Source organism: Euprymna scolopes, chromosome 13, assembly GCF_053919585.1.
Source record: "Euprymna scolopes isolate OS-2025 chromosome 13, ASM5391958v1, whole genome shotgun sequence".
Taxonomy (NCBI): Eukaryota; Metazoa; Mollusca; class Cephalopoda; order Sepiida; family Sepiolidae; genus Euprymna; species Euprymna scolopes.
The window spans coordinates 84,228,384-84,254,458 of NC_136494.1; the positions used below are offsets into that span (position 1 = coordinate 84,228,384).

Genomic DNA, 26,075 nt, shown 5'->3' on the forward strand with positions numbered 1-26,075 from the left:
TAAAATCTTTGACTCATGTCCAGGTAACCTACGTCTAAAATTTCAAGTCTTTAGACCCAAAATTGGCGGAGGAGTTTGGTAGAGTCGGCAAAGGTCAACTCTTTCAAATTTGACCTTTTAGCAGCCAAATTTTTTTTACCATAAACTGATTAAAAAGCTTGCTGCATGTCTGAATATTCTTTATGTAAAATTTCAAATGTTTAGACCCAAAATTGGATGAACAGTTTGCTAGAGACCTCAGAGGTCAAATCTTTTGAACTTTGACCCCTTCACAGCTAAATTTTCGGCTAAAAAAACGATTAAAAAGCTTGCCGTATGAATACACTTTATGCAAAATTTCAAATGTTTGGACCAAAAATTGGCTGAGTAATTTCGTAGAGACCACAGAAGTCAATTTTTTTTAACTTTGACTCCTAAACATTTATTGTTTTCGGCTCAAATCAAATTAAAATTAAATCAAATAGGCGGAGGAGTTTGGTAGAGTTTTGAAGGGTCACATTGTTGAACTTTGACCACTTGGCAGCCAAATTTCCGACCGAAAACCAATTAAAAAGATTTTCCCAAATCTCAATATCCCTTATGTCAAATCTCGAATCTGTAGACTGAAAATTGCCGAGAGTAGTTTGGTAGGGAAATGCACACACACACACACACACACACACACACACACACACACACACACACACACACGCGCGCACACACACGCACACACACACACACACAATTTCATTTTTATAGATATATAGATAATAATTTTAAAGCCATAAATGTCTATCAACAGTTTAAATGCATCCAAATTCCTTTCAAATTTAGAAGGGTCGTCACAAAGGATTTTATTTTTGTAGCAGTTATTATCAAAATATGAAAACGTATGGATTACTTACAAATAAGCCGAAATACATTCTGATTTTCATAAATAAAAACGCATTCCATTTGTTTCATTAACGTTTATTGCCTGTTGACAATCAACAGTATCTGAAAAAGGTTTAAATACAATTGTTAGAAATCCATTAATCATGGTACTCTTCTAATCATATCAGCTGGTATGCACCCAATCCCCTTTCTTACGTTGTCCTTCAAATCTGCCAGGGTCTGAAAATTATTGTTATTTCAGATGTCCCTAGAGAACATATTCACATGGGTTCAGGTTTGGGAAGTACGGTGATCAAGAGAAGTCAATGTAACACAAAAAAAAATGAATATAACCAGAAAATATCAGCAGAGAAATTCCAAGACCTATCTGAACAATGGGGGTGCTCCATTTTATTGTTCGATAACAGTGTTTATATCTACTCCCTTTTTCTTCCTCATTGCAGAAATGAACTTAATCCGCATGAGTGCAATGCAACAGTTTCTGTTCACCATCACCTAATCCTCATTCTCCTCCTCAAATATGTATAGCCTGATGATGCCATTTCGTCCAATGACACACCACACAATCACTTTCTGTTGGCTAAGAGTATGTTCATGGGGTTGAGCTTGAGACCAAATATGCATATTCTGCCAGTTGATAGATCTACTCAAGCAACAGTGAGCTTTGTCAGTAAAGAAAATCAAATCCAACAAGCCAGGATCATTTTCAGTCCTTTGATATCTTCCTAAAACGTTTCTTGTTCTGCTTTATTGTAATGGGTTTATCTCTGCAATCACTAAATTTTTGTAATTTTTTAAGGGGTATGTAAATCATGTATATATTTATGGAGTTTCTCTCATCATCTAATGGTGAGAGTATGCAAGTTGTTATGCACAAGTGCAATTAAGTGGTTTGTTTTGACCCATTGAAACATTGTATTCTGTGTTTTGTTTAAAAAAATAAAAAGAGAGACATTGGTTAACTTGCGAACTTCCTTCTTTTGTTCTATTTTATTTTAACTCATTAAGTCACTGCATTCTATGTTTTGTGTTAGAAAAAGAAAGACATTGGTTAACTTGCGAACTTCCTTCCTTTGCTCCCCATTGTTTTGACCCATTGGGACATTGCATCTTATGTTTTTGTTTTGTGTTTATTAAATTTTATTGCACAATAAAATAATTGATGTATATATAAATACATATATATAATCTTGTTGTTATGTCCGGTCATTTTTTTTTCTTGTCTTGTTGAATTGCGGTCTGGGTCATTTCACAATGGTACTGATCAAAGAACTTAGGATTACCATACCATATGAGTTGTAACATTACATTACCGCCATATCACATTTTTTTCTTTTCTTAACACAATACGTAATTGGGAATAAATTCCAATTTGGAACACTCGATGGTGTATTGTAACAAAGTGGATATATGTGTGTATATACGTATATCTATGACCATCTAGCATTGTGATCATCTAATCTAGAGTTTCTTGTGTGTGTATGTACATTTAAATACAGTTCATGAACAATATTATACATAATTACCTTTACAACACAAAGAAGGAATAACGCTTATTTGGGGTTTCAACATATGGCCAATCGGAAACATATCTGATCCATTCTTTGGTCTTGTCTTGATGGAAAAATTGCAATGGAAATTTCCCCCGAGAACAACAGAACCTCGAGTTTTGCATTTTCCCTTTTGGAATACTGCAACGCTGATCCTAGATTCTTACTATCAAATTTGATAAGTGTTGGCATCCTTGCTCCTCCAGGTGCTCCGAGTCATTTGACCAGTTGGCTTGACTCATTATCTCCTTCAAACTTTAAACACCGACTACTTTCCACGTATTTCAAAAAGACCATCTCCCCCTCTTATTGACGTCATTAGTATATGTCATTAAGATTATCACCTGATGTTTTTACATATCATCTTTTACTGTGTGTCATGAGTAAGTTACTGGAATCCATATTAAATAAAGAAGTAGTCAACCACCTCAGCAGAAATAACCTTCTTAGTGACATGCAATATAGTTTCCATTCTGCTAGATCTACAGCAGATGTGCTAATGGTTATATCTCATAGGATTAGTGAATCTCTCGACAAAGGCTTCCTTTCTAAGGCAATTGCTCTTGACATATCAAAGGCCTTTTATAAGGTATAGCATAAAGGTCTACTTCACAAGATTTCCAGCTATGGTATAACTGGAAATATTTTCTCAATTATTAAATCATTTCTCTCTGATAGGTTCATAAGAGTCCTGGTTGATGGGCAGAAATCAGAGACCCACAGTATTAATGCTAGAGTTCCTCAGGGGTTCATCTTGGGCCCAACTCTCTTCCTAATCTACATCAATGATCTCCCAAAACACATACTTAAATCATTCGTCGACATCTATGCTAATGACACGACCATCTATGGCACCACTTTAAAGGCCGTAAATGACAAAGTTCTCTCTGATTCTCTCTCCTCTGATCTTGAGTGCATGGTACAGATGGAGGAAGAGGTGGCTGGTTACTTTTAATGCAAGCTCCTATCTTTATATCATCAACGCTCTGATCCCCATCTGGCATCAATTGAAATGGATGGCTCTCATCTTAGGGAGACTCCATGTTTCGACAAGCTTCTGGGTTTGACCTTTACTCCTGATTTGAAAGAGAACAAGTACATCAAATCTGTTGCCAAGGTCGCTGGAAAAATCGTGGAATCCTTCTACTGCTCCAGAAGATATCTCATTGCTAATGCAATTCTCTATCTATATAAAAGCCAAGTATGTTCAAGGGTGGAGTACTGCTGCCACATCTGGGCAGGAGCTGCTAAAAACAGCCTATCCTGCTTTGACAGAGTACAAAATAGACTTTGTGGTTTAGTGCGGGATGCCCTTTTCTCTTCCCTGCAACCTCTCTCCCATAGAAGAGACATTGCGAGCCTGTCTTTGTTTTATCGTTATTTCCATGGCAAGTCTGAGCTACAATGACTGGTCCTCCCTCGCAAATCTTTCACGAAAAACACCTTTCTAGCTGAAAAAACTGTCAATAATTTTACCACTCTTTATCCGTGCCTAAATCAAAACGTAGATTCCTTGAACAAAGCTTCTTTCTTAGACGTGCATGCTTGTGGAACTCTCTGCAGTTTACCTGTTTCCAACTTGATGACAACTTGGATGTCTTCAAGTCCAACATAAACAAATTCCTAATAAACTGCCACCTTAAGTAAGACACTTTATCAAATCTCCATTACTAACAATTACTACGTTATTATCCCATTGGTTACTGTACATGCAATAACCCTTATCCTCGAGTGCCCTCCAGGCCTTGATAAGTGGTGACTACCATGTAAAAAACAAAAAAATGTCATTATTTCTAAGTTGACACCTAAATTGTTATGATAACTTTTTTAAAGTTACATTCCTAAATTAATGCAAATAAATATTTATTCTAAAACATATTTTAGCTGACAAAAAATTTTGGCTTAAATAATTATAATAATTGTCAACCAGCCATTTTTTGGTATTGCGTGGTCAATATCTAACACTCCTACGACCGAGGCATCAAAAGAATCTGATAAAAGTGCATTGAGAATGGTTGTGACTGTGTAGAAAAATAAATTTTGGAGCACAACCGTTTACCATTTTAATCGTACTAGCTCTTCAATGTTTTAGTTTTTCAGTTAAAAAATAGGATGCATTCCTTTTGGAATGATCCTCATACGTTGCAACCAATGAAGGCAAAAATCCAAACATACGGTTCAGTTAAATAAAAAGCAACTTTAAAACTAACCACAAATGGATCCTTCTAAAAATTCTAAAGACATTAAAAATGTTGACTTGGGGCATGGAAAGAGAGAAACAAAGATATTTGCATCAACATAATCAAATTATAAAAATATGATTCTTTTCTTTTTCTTTCATTCATCCTAAACAAGGCATATCGCTACTGAGATTTAAAGGACAGATTTATAGGATGCATCTTAAGTAGAGAGTTGAGAAGTGAGAGGTTCACATTACATTTAAATTTCTACATGTTGGCACCGTCAGGGAAAGGGAGTGAATTTCAAAGGCATGTGATCTGAAGAAATAAGTTATTAGAGTAGAAAGTTTTCCAGCATCTGCGGACCACTAGATTAAAGAGGTGGGATTTGGCTGATATTTGGGTTGGTCATCTGTATTTCGGTCGAGGAGGTGCAAGTGTAGTAATTACATCAGTTAACATCCTTGAAAGTCCTTGCAAAACAAACACAGAGATGCAACATTACAGTGGTGAGACAGGGCTTAGTTTGGTAGAGAGTGTAAGACCTATTAAAACTATTTTATACACCCTGCCAAAAAGTGGTTAGTACATCAATGCAGATGTGGCAACAAATGTTGACTTACAAAATAATTTTGCTTGTTTTCTTTAGAACTGCTTTTTTTTCTGTTGCATGTATATCCCTGCCAGGGAAGATGACTATGTTAGATTTTTGTAGCTCTTGCAAGGAGGTGTCAACGTGCTCCTACATACAGCACGTGCTTTCCTATATGGTCACCCATCTGGTACTGATCAGACTCAACGTTCCTTAACTTCGGTGAACCAATGAGAACCATTGTCAACGTGATTATGCCATATTATATACCGCATTTGTCTTTTATTTGATTTTCTGATTTAACGACACTTTTTAAAAAAAATTCATATTCACACCCAACAAGGCACATTGCCACCGAGGCATAAGAGACTACTCTGAATTAGGGACCATGCCCATAGGGACATTCTAAGTGAGGAGTTGAGCAGCAAGATGCTTGTTCACATTACATTTAAATGTGACACAACAAAGCTCCCTTTTGAGATAGCTGGTGGCTTCTACATTAATTAGCCTTGTGCACAACTAGTTCTGTATTTGTGGGGAAGCATGTATGTGTCATGGAGATGCTGTGTGATTAAACTGTATATTTCTCTCTCTCTCTCTCTCTCTCTCTCTCTCTCTCTCTCTCTCTTTTGACTCATGACACACACACACAGTCAAGTCATTTGAGTCCAGCAACCACCGAAGGGACTTAGCAGCAGTAACAGTAGTTCAAACAGTCCTTTTCAGGGCTACTTTTTACATACTATGAACAACAAACTAGATTTATGTGAACCACAAACTACTTATGCAATGCAACTACTACTGCCTGCCTGCTTCCTGAGAGTACACTTTTCAACCAGTGGTTCAGCACCTTCTGTAGTTTTCAGCGCCTCCTGCAGCCCTCAATGTCGCCTGCAGCCTCCCAGCACATGTGCTCATCAGGCCACCCATTCCAGCACCTGTACCTGTCAGGCAACCCGTTTCAGTGCCTGTACCCACCAGTCTATCTATGCCAGTTCCTATAGCCATTAAGCTCTTCCCAGTGCCGGTTGATGTCAGGCTACCCACTCCAAAGCTTGTCTATGTCCGGCTATCCATACCAGTGCCTACTGACGTTCAGCAGCCCTCTTCCAATACCCATTGATGACTGGTTATTTCCACCAGTTGCTTATTAATGTCAAGCTGTGCCATTTTAGTTTTTTAATTTACTTGGACCGACCACACTTTTCAGGCCTTTCGAATTTGACACTTGTATTTACTCCTTTTTGGTAAATAAAAGATGTTCCGTCATTTTTAAACATACTTCAGCATTTTTCATTCTTCTTTTGCTATTACCGTTATCTTTTTGCCTTTGTGTACATCTCCATACTGCCTTCCAACCGTCTGCAACAAGTTGTGACCCCGACATGATCCTAAGACACATGCAAAAGTGGTCAGCAAAGAAGACGATGAAAAAGCCCACATCATTCTTAGATGCCGCAGCTGTTTGAAGAATTTCCCCCTGACTTGACCAATCATTACTCAACCAACTCAACCCAGAACGAATACCAAGCTCTTGACTTCATATGAGATGTAAAAATGTAAAGCTCTGCAAACAAGAACAACGCCCTTCAGGGCCTACCAACTCTCTCTGATAACAGATTCAACAACCAAACCCTTACGAACATGTGTCAAGTACATAAAATCCACAAACATAACCAACAACCATAATGGAAGAAGCTGCACCACTTCAAAATGAGTTAAGCCGCAACACACACATTAAAAAACTCAACAACTGGCCATTTGATGATTCAATCTACATACAGGGGACCCACTCAACTCGAACAACGCACACCATCACCAGTACAGACCCATGTAGGACTGACTTGAGTCACCTCCTAAAAGCCAAGAAGAAGGACGAAAATAATACCATTCCCCAAGAAATAATAGTTCCTTAGCCCCTCTCTTTCTCTTTCTCATAAACCGGTCTGTTTCAGAATTTTTCCAGTTTTCCACTTGAATAAAGCATACAATAGCAGCATTTCGAATGAAAACTTTTAGTCACATGACCAGCATGTGTGATTCACATGCAATTCATGTCTGATTCATGTGCATGTTTTGTGTTGGCAAATGTTATGTCAATTTTTTCATTTTATCTGCAAACAAAAAAAAACATAAAATTTGATTTTTTTCAAATAATCAATAAAAATTTTAATTCCAAATCGAATTGAACATAAACACAATCAGTGTACATTTGAGACTCATTTTATTATGACATATTCGATCAAGAATTAATTCTATTCATTTGTTTTTTCTTATAACGATGCCTAATGTAACAATATTCTTTCATGACTATAGAATGTCTCTGGCCAAAATCTACACAACGCGACCCTGAATCATGATTGTTGATGCACCCAGTCAAGTCGTTTGAGCCAAGCAACCATCGAAGGGACTCAGCAGCAGTGACAATAGTTCAAACAGGCCTTTTCAGGGTTACTTTTTCCACATTACTAATGCAAACAACAAACTACTTATGCAATGCAACTACTACTGTCTACCTACTTCCTGAGACTACCTGTTTTTAACCAGCGGTCTAGCACCTCCTGCAGCTCTCAGCACCTTAGTGCCTCCTGCAGCCTCCAAGCAGCTATCAGCCTCCCAGCAGCTCTCAGCCTTCCAGCACCTGTACCTGTCAGACTATCCATTCCAATGCCTATAGCCATCAACCTATCCTTTCCAGTGCTGGTCGACATCAGGCTACTCACTCCAAAGCTTGTCTATGTCCAGCTACCCATACCAGTGCCTACTGACGTCCAGCAGCACTCTTCCAGTACCCACTATCATCTGGTTACCCCTACCAGTGCTTACTGACGTGCAGCAGCCCTATTCCAGTACCCATTGTCGTCTGGTTACGTCCACCAGTTGCCTGCTCTTCCATTCCAGAGGCAGAGGTTTTTTGCCTCTGAGTCTACCTTGTATGGTTGATTGGTGCATCGCCATACTGCAGCACTACTAATATATAAGTTTTTATATTACCTGCCGACTAAGTAACACAACTCACTTGTCTACGTTTCTATATACTTGTTTCACTGAAATAAATATGTTCATGGAAGAAAAACTGCATGGTATATTCCTTGTGAATATTCGGTCCCTCATACCAACAGCGTTTCTTTCAGAATAAATTTGAGAGAAAACAACTATGCCTACAACCTCTAAAATAAGACTTATTGCATTTTTGATTTTAATAAATAATCGATTAATACTAAAGTCACATGGAAGCGAGAATCATATACACAGATACACGAGAAATAATTTACTTGCCTCCCCATGAGTACAGTCAGACACAAGGTTGGTTTTTATTGTAGGAAAATTCAACTCCCTAAAACATCACTCTGAATTGAAACAAAAATATAAATTGCCTCAATCTAGAAGGATTTCTTTTTCACTGATCGAGGAGAGAAAAGATAAAGTGTGATATCAGGACAACTACTACAGTCACAAAGGTACGTAGTCAGTGATGGATAAAGTATTTATAGGGTACATTTTTTCGCCGATCACCGCCTAACAAAGAACAGTTATCTCCCCTTTGTTTTAATATTGAAAAACAAAATGAGTCCCTTCAAATATAAGAATAACCTTAGAACTTGTTTATTTTTTTAATAGTTTTAACTGTGAAAAAAGAAAAAAAAAGTCATAATAATATCCTTTAGTGATTGGGTTTCTTTTCATTTAATTCTAAGACTTCAAACTGTTTATCATGGTTGACAGTGGAGGGCGAAATAACAACGAGGAGGACGAATTGGACGAAGAATTACAGATCCTCAAGGAAACGGTTTTCGGTAAGAAGCAAAACAAGAATATTTTCTTTTTAAACAAAAAATATTCTTGGGAGGCTTTTGCACGTTTCATTTAGATCTATGTAATTCATAACCGCGGAAAAGTTTAATGTTTTTATCGGTTAAATTCGTTAATGCACTAGCAACCAAATAGTTTAATAGGACCCCCTTCAACCAAGTCCTAACCTCTGTACCATCGGCGAAATGTCACATCTCTTTACCTGTTTTACAAGTATTTTTATTGAATGTGCTCCGACGAACTCAAAGCACTTGTATATGCTCGACACAAATACCCTCGACTAACATGACAAGCTGCAAAATCCCACCCCTACAATGTAGAGATCCTTAGATGCTTGAAAACCTATTACTCAGATAATTTCTTCCCTCGAACTGCAAGACTTTGGAATTCCCTCCCGGGTTCCTGCTTCCCTGACTATACTAACATGCAGAATATCAAGTGAAATGTGAACAGACATCTCGCTGCTTAACTACCTACATAGTATCTTTGTAGATTTTGGTCCCAAATAGTGGTCCCTTTACGACTAAGTGGCACTCTGCTTTGTTTGAAGTGGAATAACGATTAAAAAAAATGTGGTAAAACTATACAAACACCGTGACAGCGAATTAACCCTACCCCTAACCCTAACCCCTAACCCTAACCCTAAACCTAACCCTAACCCTAAACCTAACCCTAAACCCTAACCCTAACCCTAACCCTAACCCTAACGCTGTCACGGTGTTTGTATAATAATACCGGTAAGTCTTATCGGAAATATCTCCTAAGCTATAGAGCGCGTGGAAAACCAAAGGTTTGTTCGGTTGTTGTCGCGAGAATTAGCAAAGTTTTCGTAACTCCTCCCCATGCCCCATCTTCATCCAAGATTGGGTAATTATGAACGTAGAATCCCAACTCCATCCGGGATCTGGTAATTATGAACATACGCAATAGAATCCCAACTCCATCCGGGGTCTGTAGGGACTGCCAAAATTCACCACAGAATTACCCCACCCTATATGTAACACGATGTAACTTAATTATAAATTAATATTATCAGTATAGCTTTTATACCATTTAAAAGAAGGGCAAAATAAAGCAGTAATAATTAAAAAAATTTTTTTCCATCGAACGAAAATAATGAAATTGCGAGACGAAAATCGTGTTTACATACTTGGCGCTTTAAAATAACGTTCCTATGTAGTAGACATGCCGAACGTGAAAACATACCTGTGTTTAATAAATCTAGCAAAAATCAACTAATAGTCAGATTTTCGTGAAATTTTCGATACTTATCCATTTTAGAATGAAATTAGGGTTTGTACTACTGTACAGTCTGTACACATAGATTCGAAAAAGTTGTTAAAAAAGAAATATATAACAAATGTTATCAAAGGTAAGATAAATTACTTTTCTACCAAACTGGATATAATTTTCGTGTTTTTATTCAATTTAACATGTTTATTCAGCTCGAAAAGCATACAGTGTTTACCGATGTATTGGAAAATTCAAAATGGCAGCCGACTCTCTCTTTAACACGGTAAGTTCGGGAAAAGGTGTTATAAATAATAAACTAGACAAAATACTATTAAAAAACCACCGAATATATGTCAAGTTATGTCACGGTAACATATATTGAGCGAATTTCTAACAGTATTTTGTCTAGTTTATTATTTATTACACCTTTTTCCGAACTTACCGTGTTAAAGAGAGAGTCGGCCGCCATTTTGAATTTTCCAATACATCGGTAAACACTGTATGTTTTTCGAGCTGAATAAACATGTTAAATTGAATAAAAACACGAAAATTATATCCAGTTTGGTAGAAAAGTAATTTATCTTGCCTTTGATAACATTTATTTGTTATATATTTCTTTTTTAACAACTTTTTCGAATCTATGTGTACAGTAATACAAACCCTGAAATTACATATAAAATGCAATTTCTGCAAAATATATGAAGGAAAATATTTTTTTAGTGCTTGTCCCCCCCCATTTATTTTTTCGAAATTCGAACAAAATATATTTAAATCTATCGAAATTTCTATTTATTATGAAACATAAGAGTTCAAATAAGTAAAAAATATTTATTTTTTAAAAGTTTAAATACACGTATTGAAGAAAAATTTACCTTGAAGTTGCAATTAAAAAAAATGATATAAATTTAATGTTATTTTTTTTTTATAAATAGCGTTTTTTCGAATTAATATATACCATAATCAGTTGAATTGCCATGAAAAAGAAACTTTGTAAACATTAATTTTTAAAAGATTAAAACGATTAAAATTCCATTATTTCAAAATGTTCCGTTACAACATAGATTTTTAATTAATTTTGTTTAAATTTGTTTTTAAATATTACGTTTTACATAAACATGGCTCTTGTCAGCTATTTTATCGCCAGATTAAAACCGATTCGAAAATATTATTCCACAAATATTAAGCATTTTGTAGCCCCCCCCCATTTTGTTCGTCTCTTTTTACCAAACAAAATATCGAAACCCATAGGTAACCAAAAGAACATTCAGTAAAACCATATTTCATATTTAATATAAAAATGTTTATAATATTATTAATCATGAAACTGTGTAAACCTTAAAACCTAACAAAATTATAACAAAGATTAATTATTAATTGCAGTTTGAAGAAGATAAACAAAGGTTTTAAAAAATCATTAGGTCGCTTTTCCATAGTTTGTATAGTTAACACAAGTTTGACGTCACGAGAACATGCGCTCTGTTTTCCACATTGTTTTGTGGATACCTAGGGGTCTGGTAACTACTGAGACACGTAGCAAACTTGTGTGCGCTTTTGTGTAGATAAGTAATCTTTTAAACCAACACATTTCACGTGAAAACATTGTGTACTTACGTGTCATGTCGAAAATTAGCATAAGCACCTAAACTATGAAAAATGATCCAGTAGAAAAATAGGTAATTGTACAGTTTAATCAAGACATTAACAAATAAAAATATCGAAAAAATGTTATGTTGCAGAGTTGCACGTATCCATAATGGAAGGAAGTTCTCCGAAAAAAAAAATTCGCTTAATTTCATCAAGTAGTTTTTGTTTTACAGCGAAAAAACTATTTGGTATGATACGGAGCAAAAGGCTCGATTTTTAGTATTAAAGATGGGGAGGAAGTATCGGCGCTTTACATGGAGTTATCTCCCCTGTGGAGTGTTCAACAAATTCCATAATGGCTGACTTCAATGCGCTCTCATAAGAACATGTTTTTCTGCTGTAAAAAAAAAAACTACTCGATCAAATTAAATGAATTTTTTTTTTTTCGGAGATCTTCAGTCCAAAACGGGTATGTACAATATAACCTTTCTTTTTTTTTTCTCGATATTTTCATTTTTGAATGTCTTGATTAAACTGTACAAGTACTGAAAAATAATTACAAGTAAAAGTAAGATAAATGATAAATTAGAAAACGTGAAAAGGAATTAATTTTATGGCAAGATGGAAAACTCATTCAGGTTCGAAGGGGGAAGCTCGTTCAGGTCTGCCAAATTGTTTTTTTTTGACGGTGGAGTGGGGAGGAGAGCATTACATTAGAAACAAAAATAATGTTAAATTTCATTTAAATTTGTTTGGTGCTTGTGAGGAATTAAATTTGAAACATAAAATAACATGATAAATTAATTTTTTTGATTAATGTGGCCTGATAGACCAACACAAACCCTACCTTTAAAAACCTGTTTCTGATAGGTTTTTGGGTGTGCTGAAAACGAATATCGCATTTAAAATTGGGGCCGGCGACTAGTTTTCACAATATTGCAAACATACTTTTTCGTATGTTTCATATAGTAATGTACATGGCGGCCATATTTGTTTATGCCATGCGCAGACAAAGGGGTGGGTTGGGGAACGATGTAATGAAATTACAAGATGATGAGGAGTTAATTTTTTTAATTAAAAGTAACCAACAAAAAGGAAAACAATAAAAATAAAACGTTTTTTTTTTTTTCTGGAAGGAAGAATAAATAAGTAAATTATAAAGAAAAATGGGAAATTGTGGCTTGGTAGACCAACACACAACCTACCTTAAAAAATTTGTTTTTTAGGGTTTTTGTGTGTGCTGAAAACGAATATCTCATTTAAATTTTTCTGTAAATAAGTAGTTTTCCGGATAAATGTTACCTTACGCTACAACAGAACACCGACCACTCTAATTTGTTTTTTTAGAGGTATTCGAGGTCACTGACAACGAATATGATCATCAAACTCGTCGCAAATTTACCATTTGCATGGTATGGACCCCTGGACCTGGAATTATTTTATGCCATTTTACCGCCTTCAGTAGTGTTTTCTTACATGATGCATTCGCGTGCGCACTCACGTAGCAAAGTGACTTATCACATTACAGAAGAATCTTTAGTGGACATTTTGAAATAACAAAGTTTTCAAAAAAAAGTGTGGTTCATTTTTGTGTGTGTGACATAGTTTTTAATGCTTTTTAATTGATCTAAAAAAAGTTTTCATGAATTTGCAAAAACATTTTTGTTTTTCGTTCTTTTTTTTGAGGGTGTATTCAATTATAGAACTTGTGTAGTTTAATGGTGATGTTTTTCGTTCTCTTTTTTTTTGGGGGGGGGAGGTGTTCGATTGTAGAACTTGTGTAGTTTAACTGGTGCTTCTGCAGTTTAATTGACCGTTCTTCCTTAAGTAACACACCAATATTTACCGAGTAGAATACCATTTAAGGTTTTACAAAAACCTGTGAAAACTTAATTTTTTAGATCAATTAAAAAGCATTAAAAACCATGTAACACACACATACAAAAAAAAATGAACAAAATTTTTTTTTTTTTTTTTTTGAAAACTTATTTCAAATGTCTGCTAAAGATTCCTCCACGATGTGATAAGTCACTTTATTATGAGCGATGTGGTAACTTACTTCACTATAAGAAAACACTACTGTGAGAAATCCCACATTGATTTGCTATTGGCAGAATGAAAGAAAGACAACAAAAATCACAACAGGCTCACCTTTAAATTTTGGTGGAAACTTTATTAAATTTAGATGATCCCACATTGCAAAAAGATGCGTCATCTTTAGCTATCTACTCAATAGAGCGAGTAATGCTCATAATGGGTAACAGTTCATGGATTTCTTCGGTGGTTGCTGGAAACAGTTCTCCATGTTGTTCGAAGAATTATTGCGGTAGGTCGAAGGTTTTGAAGTGATGCCTTCCAGGATGAATAAGGTAGTCGTCTCTGGAGTTCACAGTGAATTGTGTCCAGACAATGGGGAGTCAAACTGTAGACTTTTATAATCCTCTTGGAGGTACATTAATAATATATTAGAAGAAAATTCCGTCCGGAGAAGCAGCACAAGTGCCGATGATGATATATTTTGCCCAGCATCGGGCATAAGTGTTTTCCAATGAAGATAACATTTCGCCCCACTGCAATTATGTCGCAGAGTGACAAAAGAACGTGAGACTCCATGCCTCAAAAATAAAGAGAATGAGTTTCACGTCTTCATTTGATCACCGTCTTCGCTAAAACTGAAAAAAGGCGCTGATGAACGTCAGCAATTAATAACAAGGACCCATCTGATTGGTCCAAAAAAAAGCGTGGCCAGTCAAACTGACCAATGAGATGCCTGTTTATTTCTGCAGAATTTCTAGCACTATTGAAGGCAGTGATATGTCGCAAAATAGTCCCAGAGTCCAGGGGTTCATGCCATACAAACGGTAAATTTGTGACGGGTTTGATTATCAGGTTCGTTGTCAGTGACCTCGAATATCTCTAAAAAATCAAATTAGATTGGTCGGTATTCTGTTGTAGCATAAGGTAACATTTACCAAAAGTGGAATTTATTGAATTATCGAGTTTTATCCTATGTTTTAAAGTGAAAGAGGTATTTGTTTACGTGACCCAGTGTCGTTTAACCCCTAAAACAATGAAAACTCTTTTTTTGCCTTAAAAAAATAATATGAAAGAATAAATTTTGAAAAAAATAAAAACATTTTAAAGTGAGGGATCACTTTCTTATGTAAATTTAAGGAAAATGAGCACCCACTTCTTGACCACCTAGATTTCAACGAGATATGTTACCTTCTAGCATTTTTTAAAAAGTTTGGTGACTATAAAGGCGGCAAAGTATAACAAATTCAAATTTTTGGAGGACTTGAACAAGCTTTCTCCCCCCCCCCTCCCTGACATAAAATTAATTCCTTTTCACATTTTCTTATTTTTTTCTGCGGATTATCGTTGATAACACTTAACTTTCATATTAGCGTGAAAAAAATAATTCAAACTGAAATAATTTATTAAAGAAAAATTTATAAGGAAGAATGACCGCAAAGTGGGGTAACAATTTAATAGAACATTATAATTGAAAAGTGATCCCCCACATTTGTCATTAAATAAATTAAAAAAATAAAATATATATATACTCCTCCTAATATGAAAGTTAAGTCTGTTATCGACGATAACTTGCAGAAAAAAATTAGAAAACGTGAAAAGGAATTAATTTTATGGCAAGGCGGAAAAGCTCATTCAGGTTCGAAGGGGGAAGCTTGTTCAGGTCTGCCAAATTGTTTTTTTTTTGACGGTGGAGTGGGGAGGAGAGCATTACATTTGAAACAAAAATAATGTTAAATTTCATTTAAATTTGTTTGGTGGGTGTGAGGAATTAAATTTGAAACATAAAATAACATGATAAATTAATTTTTTTGGTTAATGTGGCCTGATAGACCAACACACACCCTACCTTTAAAAACTTGTTTCTAATAGGTTTTTGGGTGTGCTGAAAACGAATATCGCATTTAAAATTGGGGCCGGTGACTAGTTTTCACAATATTGCAAACATACTTTTTCGTATGTTTCATATAGTAATGTACATGGCGGTCATATTTGTTTATGCCATGCGCAGACAAGGGGGTGGGTTGGGGAACGACGTAATGAAATTACAAGATAATGAAGAGTTAATTTATTTTTTAATTAAAAGTAATCAACAAAAAGGAAAACAATAAAAATAAAACATGTTTTTATTTTCTGGAAGGAAGAATAAATAAGTAAATTAAAAAGAAAAATGGGTAATTGTGGCTTGGTAGACCAACACACAACCTACCTTAAAAAATTTGTTTTCTAGGGTTTTTGGGTGTGCTGAAAACGAATATCGCATTTAAATTTTTCTGCAAATAAGTAGTTTTCCGGATATTAAGCAATGTAATTCTTTGTTATGCATCGTGGCCATTGTTTTGTGTACGCATAATTTGCAGAAACTTTTAAATGAGAGATTCATTTTCAGCACACTCAAAAACCCCTAGCAAACAAGTTTTTTAAAGTAAGATTTGTGTTGATCTACCAGGCCACAATCTCCAGTTTTAAAAAAAATTTTTTTTTTTTTCTTTCCTTCCAGAAAAAAAAATCATGTTTTATTTGTTATTTTCCTTTTTCTCGGTTATTTTTAATAAAAAAAAAATTAATTCTTCATTATCTTGTAATTTCATGTTCCCCCCCACCCGTTTCTGTGTGTGCCATAAGCAAATATGGCTACCACGTATGAAACATGCAAAAAAGTATGTGAAACTAATTGCCGGCCCCAATTTTAAATGTGATATTCGTTTTCAACGCACAAAAAATCCTATTAAAAACAAATTTTTAAAGGTAGGGTGTGTGTTGGTCTAAAAATGAATTCCAAAAAAATTTAAGTGAAATTTATCGTTCTTTTATTTTTGTAATGTAACCCCCCTGCCAAAAAAAAAAAAAAAAATTTGAATTTGTCATGTTTTGCCGTATTCCCCCTCCCCTCCCAGTCACCAAACTTGAAAAATGCTGGGAGTAACATGTCTCCTTGAAGACTAGGTGACCAAGAGATGGGTGCTCATTTTATGTTAAATTTATATAGGAAAGTGATCCCCCACTCTAAAATGTTAAATTTTATTTTTTTTCAAAATTTCTTCCTTCATATTATTTTTAAAGGCTGTTTAAACTAGTAATACACACGGACGAAAAAACGCTTTGGATAATCACAGATTTCAAGGTAGTTCTACTAAAATAGCCATTTTTTTTAAACCAAAGCACTTCAAGTCTTCAAATTACTACTGTTTTGTTCGGAAATGAATATACTTTCAAATGAATTAATAAATATGAATGTACATTATATATTTTAAGAGTTTTAAGCAAATAAAGTGATAAAAATGTGAACGTCATAAAATGGCGTTTTCGGTAAGGTTTTGTAATGACCCCCCCCCCTGTTTTCTAAAGGTCCGTACCGTGATTGTATGAAGAATTTCGTCATGAAATTTGGGAATCAATAAGAAGAGGTGTTAATACTGTCAAGTGTCCGAAATATTTTTGACCATTTCTTTTTTTGTCGTGTTAAAAATAAGACTTTAATATGCCGAGTATCGAACATTTTGAAAAAAAAATTCTTCGGACACCCAGTAGTAAGTAAATCAATCTTTTTACTATCTTTATCAATTAAAAGTATTATTTTATGTTGAGTAGGACCGCGGTAATTGATAATTTAAAAGGACCTACCCGAAAAAAAAAAATTGTTTCTATTTATCGAATTTGGTCAAATGAAGTTAATATTACTAGAAGCAGCAGCAGCAGCAGCTACAGCCTGTAGAATCAACCATAGCACAGTATATAAACAAACACGCGTTCTTTAATTTTTATTCAAGAACGAATTAAGAAAAACAAAATGAAACATAATGAAAATAATTAAGAAAAACAAAATGAAAACATAATGAAATATGAATATAAATGTTCTTATGTTTAATTAGAGCTATTTTGTTATCAGAATAACATTAGTTTAGAACTATTCGGTTTTCAGAATGTATAACAACAATCCCAACCAATTCGGCATTATGAATCTGTTGCAATTTCTTACATTTTTTCGTCAAATTTAAAAACATGGTTAAAAAAAACAAAATAAACTTTTGTAGATATATAGCTTGCGTGCACTTTTATTCTTTAAATTAATTTTGAACAGCGAATTAAAACAATGTTTTACTGCGAACAGCCACAAATGTTTTTTTTCAAAATCAAAATAAGTATCAAAATTTCGTTTATACATAGATTCGAAAAAGTTGTCAAAAAACAAATATATAACAAATAAATGTTAACAAAGGCAAGATAAGTTACTTTTCTACCTAACTGGATAATTTTCTAGTGTTTTTATTTAATGTAACATGTTTATTCAGCTCGAAAAACGTACAGTGTTTACCGATGTAATGTATTGGAAAATTAAAAATGGCGCCCGGCCCGACTCTCTTTGACACGGTAAGTTTGAGAAAAGGAGTTAAAAATTAAAAAAAAAAACTATACAAAATACTGTTAAAAACTCACCGAATATATGTCAGCCTATGTCATGGTAACATATATTGAGCGAGTTTCTAGCAGTATTTTGTCTACTTTTTTATTTTTAACTCTTTTCCCCAAACTTACCGTTTCAAGAGAGTCGGGCGGCGGGCGCCATTTAAAATTTTCCAAAACATCGATAAACACTGTTTTCAAGCTGAATAAACATGTTACATTAAATAAAAACACTAAAAAATTATCCAGTTAGGTAGAAAAGTAACTTGCTTTTGATAACATTTATTTGTTATATATTTGTTTTTTTGACAACTTTTTCGAATCTATGTGTATAGTAATACAAACCCTCAAAATCTATATCAATATTCTTGAAATTTTAAAAGCAGTTAGAAAACACATCAAACTACAATTAGGAAGCTTTTTATTTCGTTATTTTTTTTTTCTACTTATTAAGCGAAAGATATTTTTACAACCTGCTCCAGCGTAGTATAAACGGCCTATGGAATTAACACCTTCAACCTCGAAAATAGAAATCAACAAATTTATGGAATTTTCTTTGAAATTTCGCAACGCAGTTTCTTATTAAATTAAAACTAAATATATAATATAAAGCCAATAATTATGAACCGCTAACAGTAAATATGAGTGATGAATGCTCTCTTTGAAAAAAAGCTCTCTTAACTTCACCTCTAATCCAAATTATGTGTGGTAAGTCTCCTCCTAAAACACTCTTTAACCCTAACAATAACACTAAGTTCGAGTGGCAAGCCCCCCCTCCCCCTCCAACAAAATACCTCTGTAAGCCACATACAAGCATCTAAAACAAACAAACAAAAAATAGATCCTTCCTTAAAGAAAATACACATTAAAATAAATTGGTTAACTGTCCTAAAATGCTAGAATGGCCAGGAAATGGTGAATTATTTTACATTAAATTTTTGTGAAACTAACCGCTCCCCCCTCTAATATTGTTTTTGTTAGCTTTGTCTCTGTCAAGTTTTCAGTATGTTCACACATAATTTTCCTTAGCCCTACAATTAATTCAAAGTCCGAATGGCAACCCTCCACATATTCTCATTGCATAGAAACCCTCTTAAAACTACACATAATCATCTTAAAAAAAAAAAAAAAGCATGCATATTTTCCCATAGAAAAAAAACAGTTAACTGCCCTAAAATGCTAGAATGATCTGTAATAGGAAATTATTTTACATTCGATTCTAAAATAGTTTGTTTATCTTTCATTAAAGTTTTTCATGGCATTTTATACATAATTTCCTAAAAAGTTAGAATCACATTTTGGAGGGGTGGTCAGAAGGAGTTGAGTGGGGTTAAACAAAAGGTGTTAATCTACAATAATACCAAAGAAATATTGCAATATATTCATTTTTAAATGGCCTTATGTTTAGATTTAAGTTTTTTGTACATAAAGCACATTACAATTCAACTTTGAGTTCTCCAACTTCTTTTCTGTTTATGGATACATGGCATTTTTAAGGAATTGCTGCATATTTATGCACATTTACTGCAGATTATTTGGAAACCATAAACTTTGGGAGATTTTCAGTTGCATATTCTGATTCCTTGTACAAAAATACACTTATACAGTAAATTTCATTTTTTTAGTCTTGTGTTTTAACAAAGATATGACATTTTTACTGAAAAAGTAGTGTAAAAAATGTGACGAAACGCATATGGTCTTAAAGAGGGGAAAATATCCAAACGTGTGAGCTGCCTAAAGACTCGTAAACCAGCCCAGCGGTTGCATTTATAAACTTTCTAATAATAATCTCTATTTCAAGTGGGGGAGACTTTTATAATTTTCTTATATTAACTTTCTTATTAAAGTATACCTGTATTTGCATATGTCCTCTCACATGATCTTGCAGTTTGCTTTTTCTTTATTTTCTTATTTGAATACTTTCTTTTTTATTTTATTAACACGCATTCCTGGCCACTTGCCACATTTTCTGTTGTAAGATTCAGTTGAGTAAAGCTTTGGAAAAAGGTCTTTCTGAACACAACACTGCCAGACAGAGGGGTTAGACTTATGGAACATGCTGTATATAGGGATATATTTTGAAATTATGATGATTTTTCCTATGTGTACTTTTTGAAGCTAATATTGCAATTACTGCATCTCTGGAATTCATCTTTTGCAGAAAAAAACACGACACACACATCAGCAGACACTAATGTATAGTATTGAAATAAAATGATATTAGCTCTTGTATGGTGTATAATCAAGCACTTTGATAGGTTTTATACTAACTCAAAATACTTTCTCTAAGATATATACTAGCATTTCAGCCCGGCGTTGCCTGGGTGTTTGGATGTGTATGTTGAGCAAAAAAAAAAAAATAGTGGTAGTAGGAAGGCAGGCTTGAACCCGTACTGCGAAGGAGGAAAACAATGGGAAAAAAACCTGACGTTTTTACTGTTACGACCATCGCCAAACCGGAAGTGATGTAGGTTTTAATTAAGGCTAGACAATCGAAAGGAGAGGATGACTTTCAAAAATATTGTTGAAAAAAGCGACCCGCCCCCTCGTAGAAAAGTGCCCAGTTGAAGGTGAAGATATTAATGTTTTTAGCCAATTTTTCAATATTTGTCGTCTAAAAGGTCGAACTTCAAAACGATACTGATCTTGTGAAAATCCATTGCCTCTGTGGAAAGTTTTAGGCAGACATGCAAACATACATACATACATACATTTATATATTGGTAACTGAACATTTTCGACCCAAACCGATGAAAAAGCTTGCCCTATCTCTGAATACTCTTTATGTAAAATTTCAAATGTTTAGACCAGAAATTGTCTGAGTAATTTGGTAGAGACCGCAGAGGTCAAATTTATTTTTTACTTTGACCCCTATTATGACCCCTTAAAATTTATTGTTTTGGGCTCAAATTAAGTTAAGTTAGATCCATGTCCAAGGAATTAGTATTTAGACCCAAAATTGTTGGAGGAGTTTGGTAGAGTTGTCAAAGGTCAAATTGTTGAACTTTGACCCCTTAACAGCCAAATTTCTGGCCGAAAACCGATCACATAGATTTTCCCAAATCTCAGTACCCTGTATATCAAATTTCAAGTCTGTAGACTTAAAATTGACAGTTATTGCGTAGGGAAATGTACACAGACACACTCACAGACACACGTTCACTTTTATAGATATACATGTAGTAAGCAGTACAATTTTTTTTCAGTCCTATTGTCATTAGCTGAGTTGCTTACAATAACAGCAATTAAAGATAAAACTTAAAACTGTGTATCCTAAACCAAAATTTATTTTTTATTATATCTAAAAACTTTTAGTGTGAGTAGATATTTTCAAAACATAAATAATGATAGTAAATTTATTTTTGTAGCACAATTAGTTACGTATGACCATTCAAACTTCAATGGAAAAATTGTATACTATTCATTCATTAAAAATGCAGACTTTGGACAATTAAAAAATCCTTACGAATATATCATGTCATTTTGTGATAAATGAAAATTAATCACAATGAAAGCAATAATTAGATCAAGCAGACCTAAACGTTTGGTAAACTCCCATTGATAAACTTTACAAAAATGACACGGAAGTGCGACTTTAACTGTTCATATAAAATTCATTTGAACAGCTAACACATTGAATCTGCATAATATGATTTATAGCACAGTAGAAACCAATCTAGATTTTTTTTCTGTAGCAATGTAACATAGTTGTTATTCTTTTCCATTAAATTTTAACGCTTGCACCCAACATGTGTCTGAGTCACTCACAAAAAGAAGAAATTTGACTCTGATTTTTGAGTTGAAATAAAATGCATTTATTCATAGTTCTTCCCAAAGTAACACATTGCATATCATTTTAAAAGTCCTATTTCATCTAGTCTGCCATGTATTTTACAAAATCCTACTGTCTACTAAACACTGGTTTAAAAAACTCTCGTCGTCACAAGTCACGCTTTCATCTTATGCCAACACCCACTTTCGCCAGTCCTCCATTGCCCACATGTGTCCTTTTTTACCAACAGACTTCCAGAATGAAATATTTCTTTTGACCAGCCTGAAACACACAATTATCCTTGACACAATCCCTCAGCCAAAATCTCACAAAGAATCTATCTAGTCCAGAGAAACACACGTCTCAACTGTCTGGTAACTCTCACCAAAATTAACTGCCCATTTCAAACATTCAACTCAAACTCTGTTTTCTTCATCCTTCTCGATTAGCCCGGCTCTGACAACTCCCTCTTCCCATCTGAAATCTTTTCACTTTTGCAATATTTTTGATATAGTGAGATGGTACGATTAAAAATAGTTGAAACATTCTACTTATAGACATTGGCAATAGGAACTGAAGAATCAAATGGAGCCACGTTCTGCTAACAACCAATCAAAAACCAGAATTGCTCCATAAAAATATTGAAGCTTCCAGCATTCTTGCACACGATTTTTCGTGGCCAACACAAGAAGAAATTTGCTTTCCATCTGCAGAATTTTACAATCTGACATTTGTACAGATTGACTACCCCAACGGAAAACCCTATTCTTTTTCACGGCCCTTACAATTCAAAGTTTCTCTGATTGACAACAGGCATTTTCTTTGAACAAGATTTCTTTCTTTTCTTCAGAAACCAAAAATGGCTTTCAATTCAAAACTTTTCACTCTTGATCTAACAGAAACCATTGTGTCAACGTAATTGTGTGATTCAGGCTGGTCAGGTGAAATATTTAATTCTAGTAGTCTGATAGTAAACCTTGGAGAGCAAGCGCCACCTGTAACCTCCAAGAAATTTATCTTTGTAGTACAATTAGTTACGTATGACCATTCAAAGTTCATTGGAAATTAGAGAATTTGCTATTTTGTATACTATTCGTTCATTAAAAATGCAGACTTTGGACAATTAAAAAATCCTTATGAATATATCATGTCATTTTGTGATAAATGAAAATTAATCATAATAATAATTAGATCAAGCAGACCTTAGCGTTTGGTAAACTCCCATTGATAAACTTTACAAAAATGTTTAATTAGCTTGTGGTTTTGTTTTGCTTGCGATGTGAGTTCTTCACTGCAATACTGACAGTCGATGAATCACTTTGAACCAGCACTATGAATGGAATGATCATGACGAATGCAATGCAAACAAAGCATGTTCACAAAGTTAACCACTTAGATTTTTTTTACGGAAGACAACTTAAAACCCTAACCAACCATATTAACAAGTAGTTCTTTTACATTAAGAGGAGAGTGTTTTTTTATATGCATAGCGAGACACAATGTGTGCACATTAAGTTGAAAAGCACCAACATTAAAAATGAACTTGTCAATCATATACCCTTCTTCCCCCCCCCCCAAAAAAAAAATTATTAATGACACCAGAGAAAGAATTTTACATTTATAAACAGAAAAGATGAAATTTTGTTAACATCTAAATTTTATAAAAATAACCCCCAAACTAAATATCATAAGTTAACACAATTTCACCATATTTACTCATTTTTATGCACTAAACTGGTTGGTTTGTGATACCTACTAAAATAGATTAGTTTTTATCTAGAATTCCCCCTTATATTAAAAAAACAGAAATAAAGAAAAATCTGTATAATGTATGCACCTGTGATGAAACAATATCATCTTCCAAAAATCACATGAGTTGATCAAGTAGTTTTATTTTTGTAAAGAAAAATCATTTTAAAGAGACTAATAGGAATTCATAGGCATTACAACATAAATCTAGTAAGTATAAATGATTGTTAAAGATCTTCCTTTTATTAAAAAAAAATTTTTTCAAAATGGCTGGTGAGACAATCACTTCTCGAGTACTCATATAATTTGATTTTATTATTTAAAAAGAAAACTGCTTGATCAATTTCCGTGATTTTTGGAATATGATATTGTTTTATCACAGATGTGTATCTGATACTTTTTTCTTTATTTTTTTATTTTTGTTTTTTAATGAATATAAGGGGAATTTTTGAACAAGAACTAATAAATTGTTTACTATAAAATGAGATTATAATGTAAATGTTTTACATTTTATAGAATTTGAACCTTTTCAAAAATTAGTTTTGATGGAGAAAGCAATTGTGAATTTTCAAGGGGTTCAGTTAATTATGATTATCTCTTTTTTTGATATGTTCAACGTGAATTCACTATTGTCAATTATTTTTTGTATTATTCAATAACTGAAAACATGTTTTGCCTTTCTTGAATGTTTAGCAAATTTGTAAAGGTAAGACTATTTTTATTCTTTCTCTGACCAGATCTCATTCGTGGTATAAAAGATCCTGAAAAGATTGAAACATTGGAAGAATTGAATGTTGTTACTGAGGAAGGTGTTCAAGTGAAGAGATTCAACCACGATTGCTTTTTAATAACAATAGAATTTATTCCAACCGTTCCACATTGCACCCTCGCTTCATTGATTGGTGAGTCTTTTATTTTTTAATGTTTTCTTTTGCAATGGAAATCGTACCAAAAGACGTTCATATGACACTATTCAAGGCTCCAAAAACTGTTTATTTTCTCAGCTAAGGACAAAAAATACATCTCTTGCATCATTTTGATATCAACACTTGAACCTAATTTTTTTGGTGATCCCAATAAAATCTCCTTTCAGAAAATTATAGGTTTTACTACCTTGAAATGTCTATTGCTATCTATTTGCCTCTCCATGAGAGCAAAATGTGACATAAGGTTGGTTTTAATGTGGGGCAAAACCAGCTCCCCCAAAAAGGGGCATTCTGGAAGTAGGCAGAAATAAAAATTGCCTTAGTCAGTGTAGGGGAAATCCTTCTATACTAAGAACAAATTAACTTCAGTGTTTTATCTTAGCCTGAAGGCCAGATCTACTTTCTCGTTTCATGTCAAAATTTATTGAAAAATTACCCCGTTTTCATGACAAAAATTCTCGCTTTGCTGATTGGTGAGTCTTTTAATTTATAATGTTTTCTTTTGAGAGAAATCCCATAAAAAGAGTTGCATATACGACATAATCATGTTGGCACACCGATTCTCATTAGATCACCGAAGTTAAGCAACGTTGAGCCTGGTCAGTACCAGATGGGTGACCAATTTGGGAATACCAGGAGGATGTCAACATCTCCCTGCAAGAGTTGCAAAATCCTAAAGTCATTATCTCCTCTAATGGGGATATACACATGACTGAGGACTGTTTGTGAATTTCATACTCTCATGAAACTTCCTACTTTGGAGGAAGCTAGTTAAACCTGTTTAGGGTTAGTACCGTGGTTTTATATTATTTCATACACATATTTGATTGAACATCCATTGTACATGCTGATATGTAGTTTAGAAATTGATTTATGTTTGCATGTCAAGTACAAACAGACTATACATTATGTGACTTGTAATGTAAATTAATCTGGTATAGAATGATCAGGTGAATACCAAATTAATGGATTATAATCTGAAATAAAGAAACCCAAACCAAACTTACTCTTATGTAGACTTTATTTCAGGCTTTTAAGTCTATAACCTAAGTTTGCTTTTCATTTCCTTACTTGAATTCTGTTTTCTCTTTCACATGCAACCTGGTGCTACCAGATCAGGCTGTCTGAAGATGTTGGCTTTCTGAACTAAAATGCACCAAACATTGATGTTATTGTTTTTTTTCCTTTCCACTTGCAAAACTCAAATCAGTCATAAACAAAAACTATAATTTTCTTCTACAAAACAACCAAACCAAACTGAACACCATGATAAATATTTGAAAATATAAAGAAATACAAAACTTTTTTTTTTTTTTTTTTTTTCAAATTACTTGATTTGGCATTACATAACCCGAAAGGGGATAA

At 33.9% G+C, this 26,075-nt stretch overlaps 1 protein-coding gene across 2 annotated transcripts in view; it reads left to right on the plus strand.

The window, feature by feature from the left end:
* The window catches only part of LOC145292082 (cytosolic iron-sulfur assembly component 2A-like), a 103,411-nt gene that overhangs the window by 65,436 nt on the left and 11,900 nt on the right, over positions 1 to 26,075 (plus strand). Inside the window, exons 1-2 of one of the 2 annotated variants that reach the window (XM_080138150.1) lie at positions 8,777 to 8,992; positions 24,522 to 24,686. In XM_080138150.1, coding sequence (XP_079994276.1) covers positions 8,911 to 8,992; positions 24,522 to 24,686 — 247 coding nt within the window. In that variant the 5' untranslated portion in view covers positions 8,777 to 8,910. Of the gene's footprint in view, positions 1 to 8,776; positions 8,993 to 24,521; positions 24,687 to 26,075 lie in introns of those variants that run through there. The other variant, XM_080138151.1, reaches the window with a different exon arrangement.